The sequence below is a fragment of the Apteryx rowi genome, unplaced genomic scaffold (genome assembly GCF_003343035.1).
Source record: "Apteryx rowi isolate R43461 unplaced genomic scaffold, aptRow1 scaffold_428, whole genome shotgun sequence".
NCBI lineage: Eukaryota > Metazoa > Chordata > Aves > Apterygiformes > Apterygidae > Apteryx > Apteryx rowi.
In genome coordinates this window covers 552083-578013 of record NW_020450681.1, presented here as the reverse complement: position 1 = coordinate 578013, position 25931 = coordinate 552083, and the positions used below count along the sequence as shown (strand labels likewise).

The 25931-nt window shown below is 41.0% G+C and overlaps 1 protein-coding gene across 2 annotated transcripts in view; it reads right to left on the bottom strand.

The window, feature by feature from the left end:
• The window catches only part of NSF (N-ethylmaleimide sensitive factor, vesicle fusing ATPase), a 71190-nt gene extending 52024 nt beyond the window's left edge, over positions 1–19166 (bottom strand). The window contains exons 1-6 of one of the 2 annotated variants that reach the window (XM_026076193.1): positions 19080–19162; positions 12237–12336; positions 8967–9006; positions 4178–4344; positions 2884–2991; positions 2144–2219 (exon numbers count right to left, since the gene is read on the bottom strand). In XM_026076193.1, coding sequence (XP_025931978.1) covers positions 2144–2219; positions 2884–2991; positions 4178–4344; positions 8967–9006; positions 12237–12336; positions 19080–19162 — 574 coding nt within the window. Of the gene's footprint in view, positions 1–2143; positions 2220–2883; positions 2992–4177; positions 4345–8966; positions 9007–12236; positions 12337–19079 lie in introns of both variants that reach the window. The other variant, XM_026076195.1, reaches the window with a different exon arrangement.
• Positions 19167–25931: the final 6765 nt, after the last annotated feature.

Genomic DNA, 25931 nt, shown 5'->3' with positions numbered 1-25931 from the left:
CTCCCAGAGGACCATTCGTCATACCTATCCATGCTAGGAGAAAGATCACAGGTCATTATATGGCTTTGAACACTAACCAAGCAAAATATCACTGCTTGCTACGACGCAGTAAATTGGATTATGTTAATATCCACCTCAAGCTGTCCTATCGAAACGGTAAAAATTAAATGGGCTATAATTATGTTCATGCAAACTTCATTCAGGGCTCTTAGAAAAACTGTATCCTAATTAATATGCTTAATTACAGTGTCATCTATAATCCCTTTCCACAGACCTCTTTTTTTTTTTTTTTAAAGTACAGAATGTACTTTCGGATAAAGAGGTCTATCTAATATACAAGGTACATAGTTACAGAACAGCTTCACATCTCCCCATTTTTGCAATGACTGTACATGCGTAGCAGACAACTACAGACCATTAAGTCATAGCTTCACACTTGAGGAAAAAGATGACACTTTTGGGTAGCATCAAAACTCAGTCTGTGCCACGAGCTCCTGCAATGCTGAAGGAGTGAAATTTTATTTTCCTAAGCAGCTACTAACCTCACATGTTTTATTTCTGTACCAAATCAGTACCAGATACTCAAAGTACTGAGCATTCACAATCAAGCAGAGTTGTGCTTTGAACACAAGCCCACTACAAAAATATTATTAAAACAGTCACTCAACTGAGGTGGCCAGGTTCACTGAACCTCAGTCACAGCAGCCTTCATCTGCCACAAAGGCTCCACCACTCCTCATCTGTGGAAGAGCAGCAGCAAAAACAAAAGGTTTCTTAGTTCAGGGACTCCAGGAAAGCAAAAGGAAAACAGGAACGTCTGTGCAGAGCAGGACTTAAATCGCACCCAGCAAGGAATGCCGAGAGCCATACCACCACCAAGGGAGTTATTGTCCACTTCCTAACACAGACAAGGAAAGGAACAGTCAGACTAACAGCGAACGTACCTGCTCTGCAGGACAGCCACAGTGGACCCAGGGCACACGTAAAGCCAACTGYAGGGACAGTGCCCTCACTGCCCACTTTGCTGTCCAGGTTCCTGACCATTCAAGTTGGGCCCCACAGGAACATATCAGAGATCCCTTTCTACCTGTACACCAGTTTTCTACCTAAATGAATGTGTGGAGGGTGCACCAATTATTCCCTGAGTTGTTTGCTAGTAAAATCCGTACATGAAGATTTTGTTGAGGATTTAGAAAGTGCTTGTTAAAAAAARGGGGTTGTAGTTTTGTTAATAACCTTACTGTGTGAACAGTTACTGCAAACACACACAGTAACGCACTGTGCTGTATTTTGCAARTAGCATCAGTTTCTGAAGGGCAGGACTTTCACAAGTCAAGAAAACTGAAGTGTTCTTCACAAGCTATTCTCTATCAGCTTTTTAAGGTTCTCCCTAGAGARGAGAGATTAAAGATGAGATTCTCACAAGTTTTGCAATTTTGACTTACACATTCAGAAAAGTTCTTCTCACCTTCCCATTTCTCTGCTGTTTGAAACTAAAGAGCTATTGGCTTGTTAGTGTTCCTGAAAATATCATTCTTTGATGCATAGCTAAAACATTTCAACTAGCTGTTGTCTTTGGTTGGAGCTACTGGCCAATGGTGCCTCTCTAATCCAGGTGTACGAGTGCAGAGTGGTTAGGCTACCTTCTCTACTCAAATAACTCAGTTTGTTACAGTGAGTGCCTTTGAGAGACTGACATTTTTTCCTCCCGTCTTCTCCCTTTATATTTTAGATAGACCATGGTAATAAGGCATGGTATGAAGGCCCACAAAATACCTCTAGTACATYAGTCAGTTGTGAAGCTTCATATTTGGATGATACAGTGACTTTTATAGAGCCCGTGGTTAGAAGAAGCAATGTTTGCAGGAGGGGTGGTATCTTCTTAGGGCAGCGGTTTTCAAGACTCCTGAACATCCACAGCCTGCTTTCTACAGGGTCTGTGAAGGGTTCTTAAGAGATCAGGTCCAATCATCTGCTAGTTTAAACAGATACCTGGGAAAAATTCGGGGATGTGGTTTTCAATCAACTTGGTCAAATGATATAACTGGAAAAACAAACTTTGAAGCAGGCGTGTCCTTGAGGCCTGAAAAAGTAGCAAACTTCAAGCTCTATTTATCCCCCCTTTGGATATAGTGGCACTTACCAATCAGATTGAGAGAAGAGTTCTCAGCTTTTTCAAAGGCAACTTGACTGTTCCCAAGAACCAAACCAATCTCAATCTGCAAAAGGGAGGAAACCAAATAGTTAAATCCAACTATTAGGCTCAACTTCAGATTCTTCTTTGGATATTTCCAAGCACGCCTCTGAAAGCAAGAAACAGTGGCAAAAGCTCCACTACAGAASTCATTGGTAAGAATGTGAAATATCAACACCTTCTCTAACACTAATTTTAGTAACAATCATACGACACTGAATGCACTTTATTATACCTAAGGAACTCCTGATATGATAACCTGACTTTTTAAAGCTATTTGTTTAGTTCAAAACTRAGTATTTTATTTCAGCAAAATCTAGTAAATAGAGATGAAAAATGCTTTCTATAGAAGGAAAAATCACAACTGGACACATCCAGAGGACAGAAAGTGTCAACAGAGAAGGTTTCCAGGAACAAGTGCATAAAGACCAAATAMTATTCCTTGTATATAGTCCCAGCTCTGCACTTCAGTGGGTGCAACTCTAAGCTCCAAGATACATAAGCACAGGAGACTGAATTTAACCGAAAATACTGTTCYTTATCTTCTCCAAGGCAAAAGCAGCAGTCAGATGAAACAAATGCGTAGCTTCTGCAAATGCAAGTAACCTAAATTCTTCCTTGTAACAACATCTGATCAGTACTTGAGTCCCTGCCATCCCTCTGGAATGAACGAATTCCTGTGTCCCTACCTTCTGCTTTTTGCTCGCTCCAGGCTCTCCTTTGAGGATGCTGGGATCCATAGCTTCCATGTCCTTTACCAGCAGGCCAAAAAGTTTGTCATTAAAACTGAAGACAAGCTGTGAAAAGAAACAGCAGAAGGGGATTTTAACTCATTAAAAAGCTAAAAAGGATTTTGACAAGGCTAATCAGAGTTGAAGAGAAAGAGGCCCAAGGACTCTTATGTTTACCACCTAATAATCCCATATAACTTTTCCCTGTGAAGGCCTGGTGTACTGAACACATCCTTTCCATGTCTCATACTTGAATGMAATAGAGCAAAAGTAGCCCAACCTTAAGTCAAGAGGGAAAATTSAAAGAGCTGCTTCCTTTCAAGAAAAGTTTTTCTCCTCCCTCCTTTATCCCCTGGCTGTATGTTCCGTATCATCTCTTGATGTTTTAAATATTGGTGCCAGGCCAGGAGAGCAACTTAGCTCAAATCTTTTCGATCTTTTGCATTTTGGTTTGACAAGGACACCTCAAAAATTGTTCTGGAATAGTTAGCAGAGAGACAGAGCGAATATTAACAGAAGTAGGGTCCCATCTTATAGAAGACAGCAGTCTGCCTTTGCAATTCTTTTCCTCTAAGATTACATTTGCAATTGATTTAAGATTCAGGCCCTGCATGTTGTAAACTACCCTGGGAGACAGACCACAGTCTGTCTTGAGAATGTGGCACACTAGACACTATCACAGTAGYTCTTAGGGACAAAAACCCACCTGTTATAGAGCTGAAAAGGCTCAGTTATAGTGACACCAGCTTTCAGAAATCCCTAAGWCAAATGTGTCATACCTAATTTACAACCGGAGCCTGCAGAGCAGCAATAAATGTTTGCAGCAGTACACACTGCACATCGAAGGTGCTACTGAAAATTAATTAAAACAGTGTTTACATTCATTTGATACCGAAGGAAGACAAAGTTACTTGTCAAAAGATTCCAGGAGCTGCTCCGCTTATATCCAGCCAGGCCGAGATGGAGAAAAAAACCAGGTTTCTTAAGCCTAAGAATTTTCCTCATAAAGACATATTTCTTTAGCTAAGGAAAAGGTAGATTTTAAACCACTCTGCTCATGCTCTCGTTGAACTATCATGACTTTCACTTATTCATAAAGAAACTGTTCACACAATAAATAATTTCTGTCTATAAGCTGTCCTCTGCAGCACAGACTAAGTATTAGGCATTCTTCAGTATTTCATATCATTGCATATACCAGCATACCTGTCTGTCTTCAAGACCATTTTAGGCTAAAAAAAAAAATTCCCACCTGCTGTCCTACTGAGAAGGCTTGGCTGTTGAACTGTTGGATGAATTCAGCAGCCATTTTGTCTGTGTCATAGGGGTTTGAGTCAATGCTCTTCTTCTGCAGAAAATCTATCTCGATTGTCATTGTGCCAATACACTGCTTAGCCTTGTCAAAAGTGTATAAAGAAACTGAAAAAAAAAAAGCACATTTTAGCACAGCAAGATCTCCACACAATGTATTAAACACGCTACAAGTTTGTCAATACATGTTCTTCCAGTTATATGGGATTACTCATTTGCCAGATGTTAATATTCTTAGAATATTTGTCCCATCCAACACTTTTAAAAAAAATCCTTCTGATAAATAGGAACATCTACTATCTGAAATACATGATTATATGAATTAAACAGATTTAATACAATTAAGTCTATTATTTCTGATAGAGACCCTCATTTCTCTTATATTCATCTTCTGTTGCAAGATAAAAAAATACAGCAAATGTATCTCTACCGAGAACCCCCACATTTCTTTAAAACCTCTATTATGCCCTCAAAACAGCTCAAACACCATAGGAGTTTGGGGATAAGGACAACGAAAGCAAGTTCACCCGTGCTATACTACAATAGCTACATCAATGTCCAAGACAGGATTTGGAGAAGATGTCTTCAGAAAGCCCCAAAGGAAGCGCTAAGAGTAGTCCTGCTGGTAAAGCAATGACAAGAAGCCATAACTGTTTTTATGCAGCCATAGATTGAACTAGGTCTCCTCCAGACTAGGTGGCAGAAAGTTAGGTTACATTGCTATCCCTGCCCTTAAACCTGCAGATAATCTACCAGGCTTCCACAACCCAGAATAAGGCATCTCCACAACCCAGAATAAGGCATCAACTACCCTTCCTCTTTGACACCAGCAAACAGCTCCTATCCCTCAGGTGTACTGGGGCCCATCCTAGCATGCCATAGCACACTTCCAGTGATGCAGAATCAATTGAAAGGTCCTTGAAAAGGGGCAGAAAGCAACATGGCATGGAAGGTATTTCATAGGCATTGCCAATTGCACCCAATCCCCACAGGGCTCAGGTCACACCATGCCAAAAACGGGAGGACAGTCAGGGCTGTTGTAGCTGGAGAAAAAAGGGCAGAAAGGAAAGGAGAGCATGCTTCATATCTTCAGGGCAACTGTCTCAACACACAGTTGATTAGAAGGACAGGATTACACAAAGCAGATAGGCTTAATAATTAGCAATTCCAGACTGCAGCAAAGGACAGAAGCAGACGTTTCTCCAGAACACTGAGATATCTTCCAGGTTTGCCTTGAATCTAGAGAAAAAAGTCTGTCTGATACAGAAGTCACAGCTAAGGATAAGGCAGTAGGAGGTGAATAAGGGAAATATACTTCCCCCATAGCCTGCTATTTACTATCAACTCTCTTGGCAGTAAAATGGCTCCAGAGTAAACCCACTGGGAAGATGCAAAGTTGACACAAGCATCCACTTATGAGAAGCATCAGCTAGGAGAACAGATTCACTCAGATAAAGGGAATGAAAAGAGCCTGCCACTTGCTGAAGATGATACTGGAAGACACATAGGTCATTATAGTATATAGATTTAACGTCCTTCCTTGTATAAGAACAGGCCATCTAGAAATGAGCTGTTATAGAAAGATCTTCAGGGAAATAGGGATAAAGAAGAAACAGTATACCAATTCCTGAACTGAGGTATATCTGCTTGTTCTTTTGGAATAGGACGTGGCACCAGAAGCATCATATTAGTCAGAGCTGATGAGGGAGGGACATTGGCCCTGCAAGGACATAACAGGACTCCTCCTTACCTTACAGGTCACTTCAGGGCAGTTATTTCATTTTGCTTCTCTAATCTCAGGGCTTTGTCAAACAAAACCATCTGGAAAGAGCATTAGTCCCTGTTCAAGGCCACCTCACAGAACTGAGGTATCAACAAGTGCTCTTTAAGTCCAGGAGCAAGTGTTGGACATGTCTGGTACAGAGGACAATAATAATCCACCAGTCAAGATGTGCCCCAGTAAGCAATATACTGCACCAACTTCAAAAGCCTGTAAAAATCCTAGAAAATGAGAGGCAGGGGTGATGTCCTGCCGCTGAGAGTGGAGCTGGCACAGCCAGCACCCGGCTCTAGGTGTGCATCTCCAACTGTACCAGAGGAGCTGATAAAGCTGAAGCCGAACCATACTAAAGGCAAGATGACAATAGCCGCTGGAAGCACTCAGCCCCAAGTCCCCTTTCCACAAAAGCAAAGTTACGAGTTTTACTCACCTGCAAAGCCTTAACCATAGCATTAGGGGCTGGACAGAGTTCAGATTCACCGTGCCATTAAGAACTGCACTTTAAGTTGACATTTAAAATATAGTTTTCACATTATTAGAGGAACAAGACAAAAAAGGAGTCCTGGTAAGTCAATAGTTTTATGAATATTTCTCTCTACCTGTAGCATAGCTTTACTAATTCTTTATACTCACAAGGGAGTCATACGACATTTAGTCACTCTGCATGAAATTGCTGCAATTTCTTTTTTAATACACATTCCCACACACTTGGTAAGTTTGCAGCAGGGTGTAGTACAAGTACAATTAACAACTGACTATGCTGAATATTAGTGTTTATTTCCAAAATAATTGTAGTATTACAAAAAACATATATCTGTAAACCAGCTGGCACGTGCTACTGACCAGCAACCAAACAAAGATGAGAAGTAAATCCACGGCTCCTTCCCCATACCTGCAAAAAATTATAGGTGGTTCTACAGTTAAAAAACAACCCAAAAAAAAACCCACCACATAAACTCAGCTAGCAAAGAGAAGAAGCTTCCAAGCAAGAGTCTGAGTGTCTATAAGCAAAGAAAACCAAACAAATACCAAAACTGCATGAGAATCCAGTACAGAAAGAGATCCATGAAGACATCAGACTTGACATTCAACTAATGACCCAGGCCCGTTGACTTGCTGATTTCAAAGAAGCTGGGAAAATGAAGAGCCAAGGAGAGAGCCTCCCTAACCATGCCTCACGTTCACAGCTTTATCGTTTCTCAGCCTAGGTTCTCCTCATTTATTGATGTGGTATACAGTCATCAGCTCTGCCAACAATCCTCAAATGACAAGAATTCCCTGGAAAGATTGTAAACACCTCAAATGCCACAACAGTGCTCTAAAAAACAGCTGCTGCACACCAACGACCCTGAGCCAGACAACCACTTGAGCAGGCCTCATCACAACAACCTTGTCAAGGATGAGATGGCTGCCCCCATTAACATGCAGGTAATTCCTGACTAAAGACCATCCCTTACCTTGATCAGCTGTTATAAAGAACATGGAGACCTTCCTACAACAGCAGCTGCTGTTGAGAGATGCAAGTTAGTCTCCTCTTTGAACACTGGCAAAAATCCCATTAAAACCTAAACTTTGGGATACGAATCTTCAACTTGTGCAAACTCTAGATGGCACCCCTTCCACTTCACCACACTGCAGAATCCTTCATCTCAGGTGAATACCACTCTTATAGTGTCCCCAATCAGAAAACTGTTTGCCCCTTAATGGGGCAAGATCTTGTTTGAAAGCAGGAAGGGAAGTGAGAGCAAAAAGCTATAGACTTCAGCTTTCCTATGGATGGTCTGTCCAGGAGACGAGCATCTGACCCAATGAGACACCAAGAAAGTATCAGTCATGCACCAAACAGACCCAAAATCAGAGGATGAAGAAGTGAGTTAGGGCCCTCAAGAGCACTTGTCTATGTACTGGTCTGTGGGTAGCATGTGTAAGTGTAACCTGCATGAGGAAACTTCCCCCACTTTTTAAGAAGTCCAACTACATTTGGCAGCTGAATTTTTAAATATTCTCATAGACTAATTTATGTTTCTTATGTTGTGAAGTGTTGTGAAGTACCTTTGACCCTTTGACTGGAAAGGCATTCGATTAGTGAAGCACCTGAACATACAAGAACTATGTGCAGAGGTTTCAATCCTGCAGTCTCCTGCTCAGGAAATGCTGCAGAGAGCACACAGCGACCTCAACGCTGACTGGCCTCCCATGTTCCTGCAAGAGCGCAGGTTAAAAAAGAGGAAGGCAAGAGAGATAATAAATTAACACATGCAAACATTAAGATGACTTTTCACATGAGAAATATGCCACTTGTTGGACTGCTTTAACAGGCAAGCAGAAGTGCTTTCCCACACAAGGTGACACCTTCCTATAATGCAACATGCTTGGCACTAATGTTTAGACATTCGCCAGCATCTTCTGAGATTATATTCACATGGTGACGATCTGGAGGCATCTTCTTAAACACTACTCAGTGAAAACATCAGTGCTATTCACAAAGCTCATCACTCCAGCAATTCAGAGCAGATTGCTGGCTTTTAACATCCTTTAGCATTAAAAGCATCCCATTCTCAATAATCAAAGTTTAGTTGCCAGTAAAATCCTCAACTACAACAGCAGTTTTCTGTTAGCTGATGGGGGTTCTCCAAAACCATAAGGATAGACTATTCAGGATACACGTTAAGTGTTACATCTGCATGTGAATACTGACGTTCCACACAGAGCTGCTATATCCATAGATGTCTGAAGATAACAGTCAAAATACCTCTGCCCAGTCTTGTCAATGCTAAGAAACTGGAAGTATTCAGACACGAGAGCAACCGCCTTTCACAAATGAGGGCCGTACAGTACCTGAGGAAGGGCTAAGGATCTTGGATTTTCCACTTCGGTTTCACTTCAGTCTGGAAACATGGAAATCAGCTTTTATAAACGTATGTCATGATCATGCTGCTGTCTGACTTACCATCTATCTCTTGTCCAATGGAAAGTCCAGCCCATTTTCGCTGTAAAAACAAGACAAAAGCTTCAGAAAGCCTGTTCTTCAGCAGAACAATGTCTACTCAAGAGTCAACAGCCTCATTTAGGAAAACAGGCCCTTCCATCAGAAGCTTAAATAGCAAAAATGACAGAATAAGACCTTACAAAAATCCCCAAATTGACGGGAAATAAGTCAAAATCAAGGAATCATTTCTATTAATGATTCCATTCTCTGACCTCAGGAGGTCACCCTGTTCAACTCCCCACTCAAAGCAGGGCTAACATCAACTTTATATCAGGTTGCTCAAAGTATTGTCATGACATTTCATGTTCAACATCTGATAATTCGGTAATCAATTTTGGAATGACAGGCCACGTCTAATGCCAAAGACAGGGGCTACATTCATTAAAGCAGACCTGACAAGACAAGATTCATATCGCTGATCACCCCACCATCTCTGTGACAGACGTTGCCGTACTGGATGGGTTTTGGCCATTCTGTTCATTTTCTAATCAAGCTCAGGGGCTGATCACATAAGATGTGGTGCAACAAGCTGGAAAGGCATCTCTGCACTCCATGATCATTTTAAAAGCTTACATGTAAAAACCACTTGCAGGAATTTGTTAAAATGTGAAGTAATATAACTTAAAACAATTAAAAAATTTCCAGAGAACTAGCAAGAACTCTTCAAATCTATTGCCTCCTTCACATTCCTTTTAAAAAAAGACTTGTATAGCACAAAACCACATGAGAAAAAGTTAGAAATGATTCAATAATTATGTGACATGAAAATCTGTAACTTTTATTATGCCAAAAATTCTGGCTTGATTATTGCAAAAATGGTTTTCTTCTAATGGTTCTTGTGCTACAGATTGGCTATTGTCTATTTACAGTCCACATTTCAGACTAGTCAACATTCATGGTCTCTTCCCCACTGTACACCAAAAAACAAGAACTCTTATTTTAAAATGGCTTGTTAGTCATTATAAACTAAGTTTAATAGCTAAGTCCCCTCTCTTTTTTTTTTTTCTTCCAAATAATTGCAATACACAGAAATGGCCCTTCATGTTGACGCTGGTAGTGTTATTTGCTTGACAGCTTCATTCCATGTTTCCTTTATTAGGTTACATCTATTTCTCTCATTCTTATTTCAAAACTAGGAGCCAGTAATGGCAAAAGCACGTAACATTCGCAGGAACAAGAAACAGCATTTAATAGGATAAAATGTAGCTTGTAAGAACGATAGTCATGAATGAGAGGCATGAATTACGAGAATTATTAGTATCGTTACACAAGGCTCCGGTAAGACCCCATTTGAAATACTGTACTTTATGGCCATTTATGTTCGAGTTTTTATGCTAAAAGGAACATGTCTGGGAGAAAGAATACAGTGACCTTTCTTAAAAATGAAAATTTCCTCCTATATTCCCTCTTCAATATGTTTGTGGTTCAAAATGGAACTTTAAGCTTAAGGAAATAATTCCCTTGACACAACAGGGAACAACCTGTTGGAAATCAATGCCCAGAATGGGAAGTCTTAAGCATTTGATTTACTGGTACTCCCAAAAAGGTGGAAACAGATGTTTCCATATTTAATCCCGTGCTTCACAGCTTCCATCATTTACCTGCAAGGCCAGTATATTTCCTCTCTCCTCATGACACTAACTCTTCAGCAAAACATAGCACAAACGCACCTTCATCTGAAGTACTAGACACTAGTGACCACCAGTGCAAGGATGGTGAGCAGGCACACTGGTACTCCTGCAAATACTGGGAAGTGCTGGGCTTTGCTCAAACCCTCCAGTTTAAGGCTATCACCAAATTTCAGGACAAGAAGGAAAGCTGCCCAAGTTCAGCTAGAAAAATTCCATAGGATTTTCTCTGGGTCAAGAGATATAGCTCGTTTCTTAGGTACATTTGGGCACTTTCTGCTAAGAAGTTTGCCATCACTGCACTGCCCTTGGTCTTTCGTTCTCTGCAGTATATAAACAGCTTTTGGTCTTTACGGCTAAGAGTTAAGATTATTATTGAATGATGGTAGTAAAGAATTTAATGTACATAAGCAATGCCGAACAGAAGTTATTAGAATTCTTGCAAACTAAAACGTCCGCTACATGACTGTCCATGATTATAGGAGATGGAACTTGATGTAAATATATATTTTGTGTAATGCTGGTTGTGGTCATCAAAGACTTCAGGAAATACTGGAAATCTAAATCCCAGCATCAGGAATACTCAAATAAAACATTCATCCACCAGCAGGCGTAACACTTACTACCACAGTCACATTTTAAGGATAAGCAAACTATCTTAGCAAAAGTGTTTCCCAGAGCTACAATAACCACTGGAATCTACAAAAACCAACCCTAGATCATGAACTCACCTACTTTAATCCTGTGATACAAATATCTTATACTGATAACTGTTTTTTMATTTTGGCATCATAAATCGTAACTGGACATATGGCAACATCCTATTCACCCACTCATCCAGACAAATCTGAATTTGAACAACATGTCAAAAAGCAAAAGTAGCTTTTGGGCCTAGGCCAAGTCATCTGTTGTGGAAAAAAGTCTTGTGCTTGCAGCATGGAGACTCAGCTTCTAGACCAGTTATTAGCAGAAAAATATGAAAGCAGTAAATCAGTTACCATGATTGTTGCTGTTTTACATTACGCAACTTACTGTATATGTCAGTTATAGGCTACATGTTACCAGATTCATTTTTCTGTAATTGCATCTGTAATTGCATCAATTATTTATTCCAACCGTCATATAAAATGAAATAACTTGACTTAAATTAAGAAAGAGGAGACAAGTTAAACCTATTTTATGCATTTCACCGCATTTTTCATCTGGAAATACAAGCAATGACTGATTACAATCAATAACATTTCCTGTATGTCTTTGAAAGAGCAACACAGGAAAGAAAACCCTTTAAAGCCAAGGGAAAACAGAGGACAATAACAATTCACAACAAAACAGATATTGCTCAGGCTTTTCTTTTCAAAAGAGTTTGTTGCTCATGTTTTTTAAAAAGGTTAAATTAGACCTTTTATAGAGTGTATCAAAGGACTAAAAGAACGTTTGCTTCAGCTATAGTACACGCGTCCATGAACTTCTGACGTCAAAAAGCAAGTTTGCAGCATACTTTATACAGGCATCTCCCACCAGTTAGCATAGTTATCGTCAATCCTGATCTCAAAASGGATTTTGGTTATTCCACAGCAAAACAGTAAGTCAAACCACATAATACCTGGGGTAAGCTGAATGCGATGCTGCCAGGAACAACTGAGGAATGGGTTCTCAGTGTGAAAATATATTTGTGGTTGGGAGAAGTCTTCACAACAACATGTCTAGAAGAGAGAACAGTATTTTACTTCAATATACACCTAGAAGGATTTCAAACTGCTCCCAGTGCTGTGAGAATCCAAGAAAAACAAGCCAGTTTACATTCTGGCTGTATAATGGAAAAAACAAAGGCTTTATATCTACACCATGATTCAAGTGGACAGCAGTCTTCCACAGGAGTCCACCATCTTCAGTGACATAACATGATCTTAAAGCTCAGCCACAAGACATTGTACTAATACTTATTATATAAAACCACCACCTTTATCTCAGGAATTGCATTATAAAAACTTGACAGAACCAAACTATAACCACAAAGATCAAGGTTGCCATATCTTAAACCAACACCAGTTCCACATCTCAAGCTTCCAACACCAAGGCAACAATGTTTTACCAAAATCCAAGTAATATAACCCACTTGAGATTTTAACGTGAAAGAGATGCAAAGTCTATAAAAGGATCATAGTATGCTGTTTAGAAATTTGATCATAGAGGAAAAAAAAAAAAAAAAAGAGAGAGAGGAAGAATTCCTGTAAATTCCTGTAGAAGAAGCAAGATCACATAAGGTGCTGAGGTTGACTGTCCTGTTTGCTAGCGATGAACAGATCCTGCTGAACTCGCACGGGACCTGAAGACAGGGAACACTACAACCAAAACAGAACAATGCCAACAGTCAGAAGCAGCCACAACAGTAGCAACCGCATGTGCCTGTGTGTCACTCCCCAAAACTATGCTGTAAGGAACAAAGAGACCCAAAGCTGCTCAAATTTGTCTCATGACTATGCATGATAGTTCTCATCATGTGATAGACAGACTTCTTGTTGGCTTAAGAAAGCAACATAAAAGCAAGATGGGATTTGTGTGCACCAGTGACAGTGGTGATGGAAGAATCATGTTTGACATCACCTTGTTCTTTGCAACTGTCTATAGTTTAACTACCCATGTGATCTATGTGGCCACTGATTCAAATGATTCCCACCGACCTGTGATTCCCTCTCTTGCCAAGTCTCTTTTCCACAGCTAGAAACTGAAGGCTAGATGAATTATTCTAACAGTCAGAGCCCACACTCCTGGCCGTGCTCCCTCCCTTGGAGTGAATGTAGCACATGCACATATGCTCAGTATATTTTCATTTGCATATGAACTGTAAATCCAACACCATCCAAAAGTCAATCTGCTGCATACATATACATTGACTACACTGTGTACGTATAATAGCTTCAGCAACATGGTCGGAAAGAACATATGGCCCTTTGAGACTAGAGGAAATGTGCGGCTGGCATAACCAGAAAGACTAGACATCGCTAGCTTTAGCCCAAACATACAGGAAAGCCTGCAAAACTTTTCCAGCAACTGTTAGCACTTGATGGCACAGCAGGATAAGAAAGCATTTTAAACATATCGCACAGAGATATATACCTTCTCTGGCAGGTGGATAAGTGATTTGATTCTTTACTTGATCTGGCCTTAAATCATCCATTAGCTGCCTAAAGGCCCAACTGTAGGGATGTGCACCCCTCCTTTTCCATCTCCTGCCCCAGGGGTAAATCCAGAAATCTGTTCTAGGTGGTTTGGCTCCCTATACACATTATACGGGGAAAGCAAAGCATTTAATGGAAATTTCATAGCGATCAGAGGAGGTTCCTGAAGACTGAAAGAAAGCAAATGTCACTCCTATCTTCAAGAAGGGCAAGAAGGAGGATCCAGAGAACTACAAGCTGGTCAGCCTCACTGCCATCCCCAGGAATGTGATGGAGCAAATAATCCTGGAAGCCATTTCCAAATATATTTAGGACAAGAAGGTGATCAGGAGCAGTCAGCATGGATTTACATAGGGGAAATCATGTCTGCCCAATCTGATAGCCTTCTATGGTGAAACGCRTAGCTAAATGGATGAGGGGAAGGCAGTGGATATTGTTTATCTCAACTTGAGTGAGGCTTTCAACGCCATCTCCCACAACATCCTTACACACAAACTGATGAAATAGAGACTAGATAAATAGACAGTGAAGTGGACTGAAAACTAGCTGAACTGCACAAAGTCCAGCTGGAGGCCAGACACTAGTGGTGTACCCCAGGTGTCCATACTAGGGCCAATACTGTTTAGCCTCTTCATTAAGAACCTGAATGATGGGACTAAATGTACCCTCAGCAAGTCTGCAGACAACAGAAAATTCGGAGGAGCAGCTGATGCACCTGATGATTGTGCTGCCTTTCAGAAGGACCTCAACAGGCTGGAGAAATGAGCAGACAGGAACTTCGTGAAGTTCAACAAAGGGAAATGCCAAGTCCTGCACCTGGGGAAGAATAACCCCACACACCATTACAGCCTGGGGGCCAACCGGCTGGAAAGGCTTAAAAACAGCCTTGCAGAAAAAGACCTGGRGTCCTAGTGGACACCAAGTTGAACATGAGCCAGCGACATGCCCTTGTGGCAAAGACAGCCAACAGTATCCAGGGCTGCATTAGGAAGAACGTTGCCAGCAGCTCGAGGGAGGTGATGCTTCCCTTCTACTCAGCACTGGTGAGGCCACATCTGGAGTACCGTGTCCAGTTCTGGGCTCCCCACCACAAGAAAACATAGACATCCTGGAGTGTCTCCAGCAAAGGGCCACAAAGATGACTAAGGGACTGGAGCATCTCTTATATGGGGAGAGTCTGAGAGAGTTGAGACTGTTTAGCCTGGAGCAAAAAGGGTCTGGAGGGATCTTATCAGTGTGTATAGATACCTGATGGAGGGGAATAAGGAAGACAGAGTCAGACTCTTCTGAATGGTATCCAGTAACAGGACAAGAAGTAATGGGCACAAATTGAAACACAGGAAATTCCACTTGAACATAAGAAAACACTGTTTTTTTCTTGTGAGAGTGGTTGAACACTTGAACAGGCTGCCCAGAGAGGACGTGGAGTTTCTGCCTGTGGAGATATTCAAAACCTGACTGGACACGGTCCTGAGCAACCTGCTCTATCTGACAATACCTTAAGCAGGAGGTTAGACTAGACTATCTCTAGAGGTTCCTTCCAAGCTCAGCTATTCTGTGATTCAGTAAGAATGGCACCCAAAACAACCTGCATGTTTAGTATATAACATCTGCACCTAACCAGTAGGATATGCCAGAAACAGAGGCATACCTGAAATTCCGTCCTTTTGAGGGTTAGGGCACCTTTGGTGACCACAGAAGAAGCTTAAAATGTAATTAACCTCTTGAGGATTGGGCCCACCCAAGACTGAATGTTGCTCTAAGGACTGTTTCATTTTAAACTTATTACTAGCTGAAACACAGAACCTGTCCAGGGACCAGGGACTGGAATCAGGAGGTTTACAGCATAGAAAGTATCAGCTTGAATAGTTTAAGTTCATATTAATATGCAGCCAACGGGTAAACAAGGTATTATATTGCAGAGTGCTAGGCAAACATGCCTGTAAGCGCTATACAAGTTCTGGCTGTGCTACAGGAATCCCTCACCAATAAATACACTTGATGACAGATAATACCCTACTAAAAGCTGCTCATAAGACAGCAAAAGATGCAACATTAAAACTTTTTAAGAGTAGGATGGGTCCTGAACAGCACACTGAATTCGGCTCAAAACATAATAGTGACCGTAGCTTACATAATTCAACATCCCTGCAGGAAGAAAAGAACTCCACTACTGCTGGGTTTCATTCCAAAGAAGCAAAATGCAGGAAAATGACAATGCCTGGTAAAAAATATTATAAAAGAAACAGTGGTATCCACAAAGATTTGGCACAGAAATTAACAGTATTATATTGGAATGTACCATTCATCAAAAACATTTCTGGAAGGCCAGAGAGCTAACACAGACCCACAGTAGGCCAAGGGATGCCAGGAGAAGGAAAAAAAATGTTCAGCTTTCTGAAAGAAATCTATAGCCAAACAAGAAGAATAGAAGGTCAAACCCTGACAGGTTCTCTGAGAAAAATCTGCGAAAGGCACATAAAAAAAAACAGCACATCTCTCTCAAAGACAGCAGGAGCAGGCAGCCTCCCACAGGCTGCAACCAAGGTTTTAAGAAAAATGTTCAAAATGAAGACAACAGCAGGAAAAATTAAAACCGCATTGACGTTCACCAGGAAGGAGCTTGAAGAGTTCATGGAGACACATGGGGAAGTCTCAACCTCATTAACACTAGCTTCTGCTTATAAATTAATAAAAGGATCAATGAGTCACTAGGGCCAGATATATTCCAAGAACCCTAAAGGATGAAATTGCTGATCTACTAATTCATGTGTAAAGCCTTGCCTAAAACTATCAACACCAAAATGTAGCATGATGTCAATTTTTAAAAAGAGCTCCAGGCCAGGCCCAGGACACCAACAGCTGGTTAACTCTGCTGACCAGGTTGAGCAAACCACCCGAAGCTATAATAGGTAACATTGACCTGTTACAATTTTTACGTTAGTGAAGAGAGAGCATAGTTTTTGTAAGGGAGAGGATACCTTCCACATTTGTGTAAAGACCCCAATAAGCATTTGAACAATACAGGCAGATATTCCCTTGGTGCACCTTTTGGAAACCCATGTAGATTATTCAGCAAGGTTCCTCAAGGGCTCTTCAGATAACTAACTGCCATGAGACAAGAGGGATGGTCCTCCCACATAAAAGACAGGAATTATTGATCAGTTCCCAGCAGAAAAAGATTGCTGCTCAGATACCCCATCCCAGCTTCCTCCCAGACTGTTGTCCCTTTCACTCTGTCTGTTTGCTTTCAGCATGTTTCTCTTTCCAAAATATTTTGGGAGTCCTCAGGGTAGAAATATGCACAGGAACATAAGACATGAACACTTACTAACCAACACTGTGTCTACAATAATGCACTGCATCCCGTGAACTCATGCAACACAAAATTTTGACTCATACTTGTCCAACTGACAAGATGCGGAAAAATGAGGCATGAAAAGATCTACAGTGGCATCTTGGGGATAAGCCACTTCACTGATCCAAGGTCAAACTCCCAGCTCGAGGCCAATGAGCACCAAACGGAAGCATTAAAGCAAAGTCCTTTGGGTAGCTGTTACCAAAAATCTCCTGTGCAGCCAGTCATGGTTAAGGTAGCACAAACCAAAAGAGCTGACTGCGTGCAACTTACTGCAGCAGATCATAAGGATGGTCTTGCTCAGTATATCTGCAATGCAGCAGAATGACTACATCTTTCAGGAGTAGCTGAATATCGAGATGTTTCTCTGTACTCTAGTCTTATAATTTGCAAAGCAATTTATAGCATCGGTTCACAACCAAACATATGCTGCTTTCTTTGTAAGCCCCAATTTCTAGAAATAGGCAAGGCTCTCGGGGAGAATCAGTACAGCCAGAATCATGGCCAGCCTGCTTAACAAGCAAGTCTGAGGATATCGTTTCCTGCACGCTTCCCTAAATGCAATGAAAGAGGGTTCTCATTTACAGAGTGAAAGGAAAGCAGTTGGCTGCAGCAGGTCTCAAAGCTGGGTCCCTTCAGGGCATTTGTATTTCAGGAAATTAACATTTGTAGAACGCATGAGCTAATGGTTTTAGGTAAAACGCTCAATTTGGATCCTTTTTATAAGCCAATTACTTTGATAAAAATCCACTTAGGGGAAAAAAAAAAAAAATCATTCAAAGAGACCAGAACACTTACCCTGTGCAAGCAGATACTTCTGCCTACTTCTGGCTGTAAAAGTTTTGCTGGTGGTTTTTTTACATGAAAGGTGAGGTTGTGAAATCCGTGCAATCACTTCAAGCGGATGGGACAGCTCCCCGCAGCGCAGGAGCTCTCCAGGGTAGCGCGGCAGGCCGACCACACAAAGAGACGCAAGTCTCCAAATGCCTCCGCTCCCCTCTCCCCCACCGTTCAGAGACATTCCGTTTTCCATCCTTAGCAAAATCCATTTGGGCCAGGCGTCTTAGACTTAGGTGACCCAAGACCCTATGCTTATCATTCAAAACCTTTTGTTAAACACTGTTTCTTGTTTTCAGCCTTCTGTTGCGTGTGATACACTCTGTTGAAAGCAATTAATTCTGTCTACAATCTACACACTGCAGTGTTTTAAAGAGCCACCTTACTAGTGTAGCAAAGCAAGGAAATTATCTGTTTTTTTGCCCGTTTGTTTTAAAATAAAATGTGCTTCCGTGTAGGCTGGGCTGAAAAAATAGTGTGTTCTCTACCTTTCTAACAAAAATAAAACCCAGAATCAGCTTCTATTAGTCACACAGAATCGTAATTAAAGTATGCAAATTGCTATGCCCACTTTCTGGTTGTCTTCCCCTATTGGTCTTATGCTGGAAAACAAGACGACAGAGTTTTCACTGACTCTGCACAGCATTCCAATATGATGGGGAAGAGAGAAGATGGCCCTAGTAACACAGTTAAATCATAAAAATCTATTTGAAAATAACCCATTAGCTCAAATATTCTAACTAGGTAACAGAAGCAAAAAAAGAAAAAGGGTCTGAAGTCCTCCATTAAAATAGTTATTATAATTAGTTAAGCAGCTCCAGTTCCCAAGCTAGAAATGCTTCAGAGAGGGGGAAAAAAAAAAAAGGAAAATCTTTAATTTTAGACTATATCCAATTCTGAGAAAGAGGCGCACCCGAAGTTTTCATCTCTAAAGATACAGAACTACAAGAATTTTGTTAATTAACCTACTGTACTCACCTCCCCAAATCAGAAATTCCACCTCATTTCCACCCAAATTTTGAAAATAATTCTTTTTTCGTTAAAAGCTGAAAGAGCAACAGTATATACTTACTGCCCAGATTGGAAGTCCTTCTCATTCACCACAGCACAGTTGGTTAATGATAGTTCATCTGTGGGACACCTTGCTGCTTGCATAGACTAGGAGAGAGAAAGAGAGAGAGGGGAAGGATTATCAAATAAAACCTGATTTTTCCTTTAGTCTCCAAGTCTCAGAACTTCTTTAGATCCATAAAGATCACACAATCTTTAAAATTGTGTGAAACACAACTAGGTCTCATCAGTACTGACATACTTTCAAAGCATAGTTTACCATCATTGACAAGCTCCTATCTCCCTTCATGGTTTCTCCACATGCTTTTAATCGTCACAGACATTTGTATCCAAAATCTCGGCATTTTGTAAGGCTAGATTGGGGAAARTACCTAAAAATTACCTGGGAAAAAAACTGCAAGGCAAGTGTTATCTTGCTGATGCTGATGGACCCTGACATTCCCTGCATTCCCCAACTCCACAGAATCTCCCCATAACCTTATCTAAAGAAATATCAAGAGGCATATAATCTTTCCCATGCCATAGGTAACTGGATCATTACGGATCAGCAAACAGACAAGAAAATTAGGTTAAACAGTCGATTTGAGYCTGTCACTCTCAAAAAAATTATTGCAACAAAGTATTCTTTAAAAAGGAGGAAAAAAAATCAATGTCTTTGTTTCATTGGGGYATTTCAGATTTGACAGAAAAGCAGCTTTGGATTCAGAGGAGCAGTCCTATTTTGAGAATATCCGTTCCGATTTTTCCTCTGCTGTCAGCACTAAAATAACTAAAGACRAACACTCAGCCCAGGCCGCCCCTCTCCCCATTACAAGGGAGCACCCAGCATAAAGCAGTGAAAGCCTGAGGAGGATTACGGAAGGAAAAAAACCTCAGCCTTCTCCTACATTCCTAATCCCCTTTACTTCCTCAGAAATATTCCAGAAAATGGTGGTAAAAGATGAAAATTGGGCTCAAAATGCCTCTAGAAGGAGAGAAAAGAATGGAAAAGGCAAGAAATTTCTATCACTAGCTGCAGACTGAACAAATTTAATTCAGAGAAAATCTAAACATGAACCCTGGGGATGCTATTTTCAGAGTCAAAGCACAACTRTTTTATTTGTCAGATACAAATTTGCAGCCAAAAAATAAAAAATAACAGCAATAGGCTGACACTGACAGATAGTTTCTAAAAATCAATTCAAAATGTATTTTATCAAGACACCCCTAAATTCCAGCAACAAGAGGAGGGAAAGCACTGATCCTAACACACATATCTAGATAATTTCCTGTGATTACCATCTTGTTCAATCTTTTTTCCCCTACCCTTTTGGGTCATTTGAGAAAAGAATCAGAGAAAATTCATCTCTACATAGATTTAAGCAAGTGCACCTACAACTTTTTATGCATCAATGTAATTTTTCCTAGAATACTTGCTATTTCGATAAAGACTAATACCTAATTTTATTGAACGATTGAGTCGAGTTAGTTGCCCTTCACAAGTCTGACAACAGAAAAGGATGCTGTTTTGCAGCCTTGAAACAGTTTTAATCTATCTGAATCTGAAGTGTAAAAAGAGACTCCATTAAATATTTTCATCATCATAAAAAATCATGGATTTCACTGGGCTTCTGAAAAATGCAACCTGCCTTACTGTCTTTTGGCACTTAATACAAAAAAAGACATTCACCATGTTAGCATTTCTCCTTTCATTCATGATGGGACTATTTTCTAGAAGAGCACATCCTGCTAAATGCCTTAGATAGGATATTTCTGGAGAAAATTCAGTACACCGGACTCRTGGATTAAAGGTTTTTACAGCACCAGTCCTCGAATGCATTTTTAATCCTCGCTGATAAACCGCTTTCTGCATGTAACAGCAAGCACCTGGCAAAGTCACCATTCCACGTTACCGCTGTCCGCATTCGGGAACGTGCAAGCTTTGCTTTAAGGCAACGCACAAATATAAAGGAATGCACTTCAAATCCAGCACAAAGCGTTCCTTCTGCGAGCTCTTCAGCATGATAACCGCGTGGGGAAATGTCCTTGGTTATCTGACACACGAAATAACGTAGTTGTTTCTGCAGCGGTATCAGTACTGATTGTGCTAGCCAGCCCAGAGCCCATGCAGCGCATTCTCCTTCTGGGGGCCTTGGGCGGAAGCCCATTTTTCCTCTTAGCAATACCCAACATTTCAGACTGCATCTATAACCTACACTACGCTCCCAGCTCTCAAATATATGCCTTCCCCAAGCTTCGAGGCTGTTTTTAAAGCCTCAATACGTTATCAGTATACAGAAGCGTTTTTCAAAGAACACAGCTCGCGCAAAGAAAGGATGGCATTCAATGGCAAGCAGGTTTTTGTGAGCGTACAGGGACAATTTGGGAAAACGTGGTCATGTAAAAGATGATATTTCAGGTGGAAAGCACCCAGAGAGGAAGGAGGAAGACACTGTCCTTGTGAATGGGAGGCAACCTGGAGCAGAGGGGAACATTTCCTCTTACTTCCCCTCTCCAGCGCTCATATCCCCAGCACTGCTGTTCACGGGACATGTGCATCTCTACCAGCTGAGCTGCCACAGTGAGGATGCAGGCGCTGGCTGCTTCTAAGTAACTTTTCTGGCATAAGTGCAGTTGTCCAGTGCTGTAACATGAGCCACCGGAGTCTAAAGGGCTGTCGTAGGTCAGCGTGGCAGTATTGCCAAGGAGCACTTTAAGCTCTTGCACTTGGGGTTCCAGCTGTCCAGGACGCCAGCACAAGGACTCCGAAGCCTGCAACCTCTTTCCTCTCTGCCATCCTACACTCCCATTTCCTACCCTTGCACACCAAATGTCAGGGAGGAGAGGAAGCAAAATCCTTCAGAGTATTTCTAAGGAAGCTTCAGGTATGCGTACGCAAGCTAATTTTGAGCTAGCTAGTAGGTTACTGCTAGCAACTAGCCAAGGCAACTCAAAGCTCAGCTCTATCGAGCCACTAAAGCAGATCTTGCAGCTGACAGTAAATGCCATCTGCTTCAGTCACACTGCTGTCAGCACTAGTTTAAAGGTGACCCATGCACATCTTCAGGGGGTGCAGTTACCCCTATGCCCACAACGTGGACCTATTAGGCTTAAGAGAGCAAAAGAAGTCTCCATTGCCTCCAGCTGTTGTACTGGTTTTGTGCAAGGAGGGGATGCCAGGGACAGCAAACTTGAAGGGAGGTGACCCCACACCCAAGACAGYGCTGCATTTCTAAAGTATCCTCAGCTAAAGGCATCCATCATCCATCTACTGTCATGCAGCACCTGTTATTAAATCCTTGCCTACACAGAAGTCTACTCCAATATTCCTTCTGTTCACCAAAAGAAAAATGAGAGCACATGACGCATTGAGAGATCTCACGCTGTAAGACAAATGAAGGACCTTACCTTCGGATTTATGACAAAGCAGTAACTCTCCTCTGCTACCGAGCTGACGCTAAATATGAAAACCCAATGCCAGGAGGCGCAGTCACGCTGCTATATTTTACTTTTACAAAGCATCTTTCAGTTACCCCAAATAACAAATAGCTTCATAATGGAAATAAATACCATAATGTCCGATCTTTCAGAAATTTTCAGAGTTGCATGGATTCTAGTTTTCCTCTCCTGAAAAATGAAACTGAGCTGTCCTTGCATTTTGGAAGACCTCAGTGGCTTTGACAGAGAAGACCATGCTAAGTTATTCAGGTATTTTCATACATATGTAAAAAAACATCTTTTCTCTTTCTGAATTTCAAGACAAGCATCCTAAGCATCAGCAAAGCACTGCTGCTTTAAACATGACTGGGGAGAGAATGAACAATAAAATCTCTGGAATATTCCACATAATAGTAAGTATGTGTGAAAGTACAAAAAATATCATTAATATTTGTGAACTGTTAAGACTGATGATAGAAGAAGCTAAAGGAAAACATGTTTCCCATTACTCAGACTCCACAGGAGATACGTTGGTGGTGCATAATAGAAGTGCACTACTACCTGTCAGTTGTTACCGAATAAAAGAGCTAAAATATTAAATGCTTAGGCAAAGATGCTCTTCATTCGACACAGGAAAGCTTAACTCATTTAATTTCCAAGAGACCRTGAAACAGCTTTTAAAGCAGAGGCAGGTTTTGTTCTCTGCACTGTTTCTTGTACAAGACAAATGCTGTTAAAGCATTATATAGTTAAAATTTTCTCTTATGTAATATACATACACACATGTATAAACATATGTTCCTGTAGATATATGCATGTATGTGTATATACATACGTATAATTTCTGTTATGCAGTTGTTGGCAAATAACTGTTCGGAAACATGACACACAACTCCAGGTATTAGAAATTGAAGTTTCCTCTGTAAACCTCAGCTGTATAGGAGTGGGGATCACCATCTCAGACGGCTTCTCAGCTCTACTAACACAGCTGTTAGGCACCAAACTACCTTTGAGTCTCRAGTCCAGAGAAGAGGGCAACAAAGAATCTGTGCAGGAGTTATTATAGGGAAGAAAAGTTAGTCTTTATTTACAAGAGATTCAGCAGATGTCCACCTGCCTTGTGTTTCCTTTGGTAGCACAGCCAACTCAGGCAAAGGAGTTGTAAGTCAGACACTCATTTACCACTAGAAGTCTGCAAATAAAAGTAGTTTGTCGAATTTTAAAAGGAGGAAGAAYTACGCCACTAGACGAGACCAGAAGAATAACAGAGAACTGAGATGATGCTATGTAGACCCTACAACATTATCCAAGAATACGGTCCTGACGGAAAACAGACATGCCTGAAGCTTTGCCTGATACACCTTGTACTAAAAGACCCAACGGATCAAGCACAAAGAATCTGAAAAAAGAACGGAGAAGAGATGAACATTAAAACTGCAGACATCCGCAGCCCGCTGCACACAAACCTAGAAACATTAGCACCCAGAAAGATGAGTTGAAGCAGAGCTGGGTCAGCAATAGCCTGGGAGGAGATAAACCAGCACAGAAAAGCCCAAAGAGGATTATGACTACTTTAAATACACACACACACCATGAAGCTAAATGGTGGAGAGGAAAAACAACRCTAAGCTAAAGGACAGAATAAAAAGGACAGGTATAAAATAATAGCAACACTATCACAGCTAAATTTTGACTAGTTAAGAAAGGGTTCTCTCTAGGGGGAAACAATACAGACAGAACCAAAATTCCTTTAAAGATGGTRTTCACCAGGATTATGAAAGAGATGGTACATGGGGCCTACAACAGGGACTTGACTCAGCAACATTAGATGTCCTAAATTCTGTGTTTCTAAAATAAAATTTAAAAAAAAAAAGCCCTAAAGAAGTTACCAGTTCAGAGAAGGTTTTTCTGGWCACGTGAAAAAAAATTCTAATAAAACTTGAAGAGTTCTGCAGTGCTGCTTGCACAAGAAGAGATCAAGCACCTACAAATAACTTTTTAGAAACAACAGGCTTGGCAAAACAGGTTTCCTCTTCAAATCTATAATCATTCAGAGCCTTGCCGGGCCCAGCAGGTTAAGCACAGTCCCCCAGGACAAGCAACCTCGAGTGCCTGCGCAGGACCACCCTTTCCATCTGCTCCATTTGACCTTCCAGATTACTTTGCTAGACGCTTTTATTCTGATTTGGAAGTAGTTGCATACTCTATATGTAACGAGATCATAAACATCAGTTTTCTTCTCCTATTAAAAGGGGAATGCTTGCATTAGGAAAGTTAAAAATCTCAGGTTTAATATTCAAAATTCTTGCTAAGCCAAGGTACTTTGAGCAAGCCAACACCAAAAGAGCCTCAATACAGAGCCCAGACAAGAAGGGTGGATGAGATGCACACCTCCTTCCCACTCCCCCCCCGAGCACAAAACTTTTACTGGTATAAATCACCTCCTTGTGCTTTCTAAAGCAACCAAGGAGGCACCAAGGTGAACACGGCTACTCCGTATATATGCCAGCTACTGGCCGACACAGAGGCTGAAGCAGCTCGCAGCACAGGAGAGGGAAGAGGTCACATCGCCGCTTTCTGAATCATCCCAGGCTGGAAACGAGCTGCAGAACATTTTTCTTCTCATTGATTCATACCTGCAGCACAACAGTAACTTTCGCTTTCTCATCTGATAACAAATAAAGTGATCAACATAAAGCAAACCAGATCAAGCCTAACTGTTAATAGTATTTAGCAACACAGATGTCAACTAACTTTCAATGACAATTCATTATACATGATATACRCTGAAGTTTAATGCATTTTCCATTATCTTTATCTAATGGCAGAAGTGCTCTCCCCTCATGGGCCTGAGTGGTGATCTAGACATTACTTCCACCTTAGCAAGTGAAAGCCATTTTATTAGCACTGAGGTGCCTATTTAGCTATCGGAGAATATGTGTTTTTTAGGGTGGTGGCTGCTGCTTACCCTGTGTTTGCAAAGTTCACAGTCCAATGAATTCAGTTCTACAATAGGAGTTTTGCAACTTCAACGCTATTTTACCCTGAGCAGTTAAGAACAAGTATGCAGATTTGGGGATTTGGCTGTACTATTTCCATTATTTTGTGATGTTATCAAAAACACAATTTACAGTTCCAAGACTTAACTCAAGCACTTCTAGCTCAAATGCAATCAGGTTCTGAGCTAATGAACAGCTGGTTTAATTTACCACCTAGTCATTGCTAGATTTCTTGTTAACAATCACAATGAGTAAAATAAAAACACAAGCACATCCCCAAGTAAGAAATACTGAAATAGTAAGACCACAGCCACTTTGAAATGGCCAGAACTCAACATAAGTGCAAGCAAGATCTCCTCATAAAACCAAGGTAGTATCACCGACTAAAAGGTTCATCTGATACAAAAGCCCAGGAGAATCAAGTGTGTTAAAGGAGA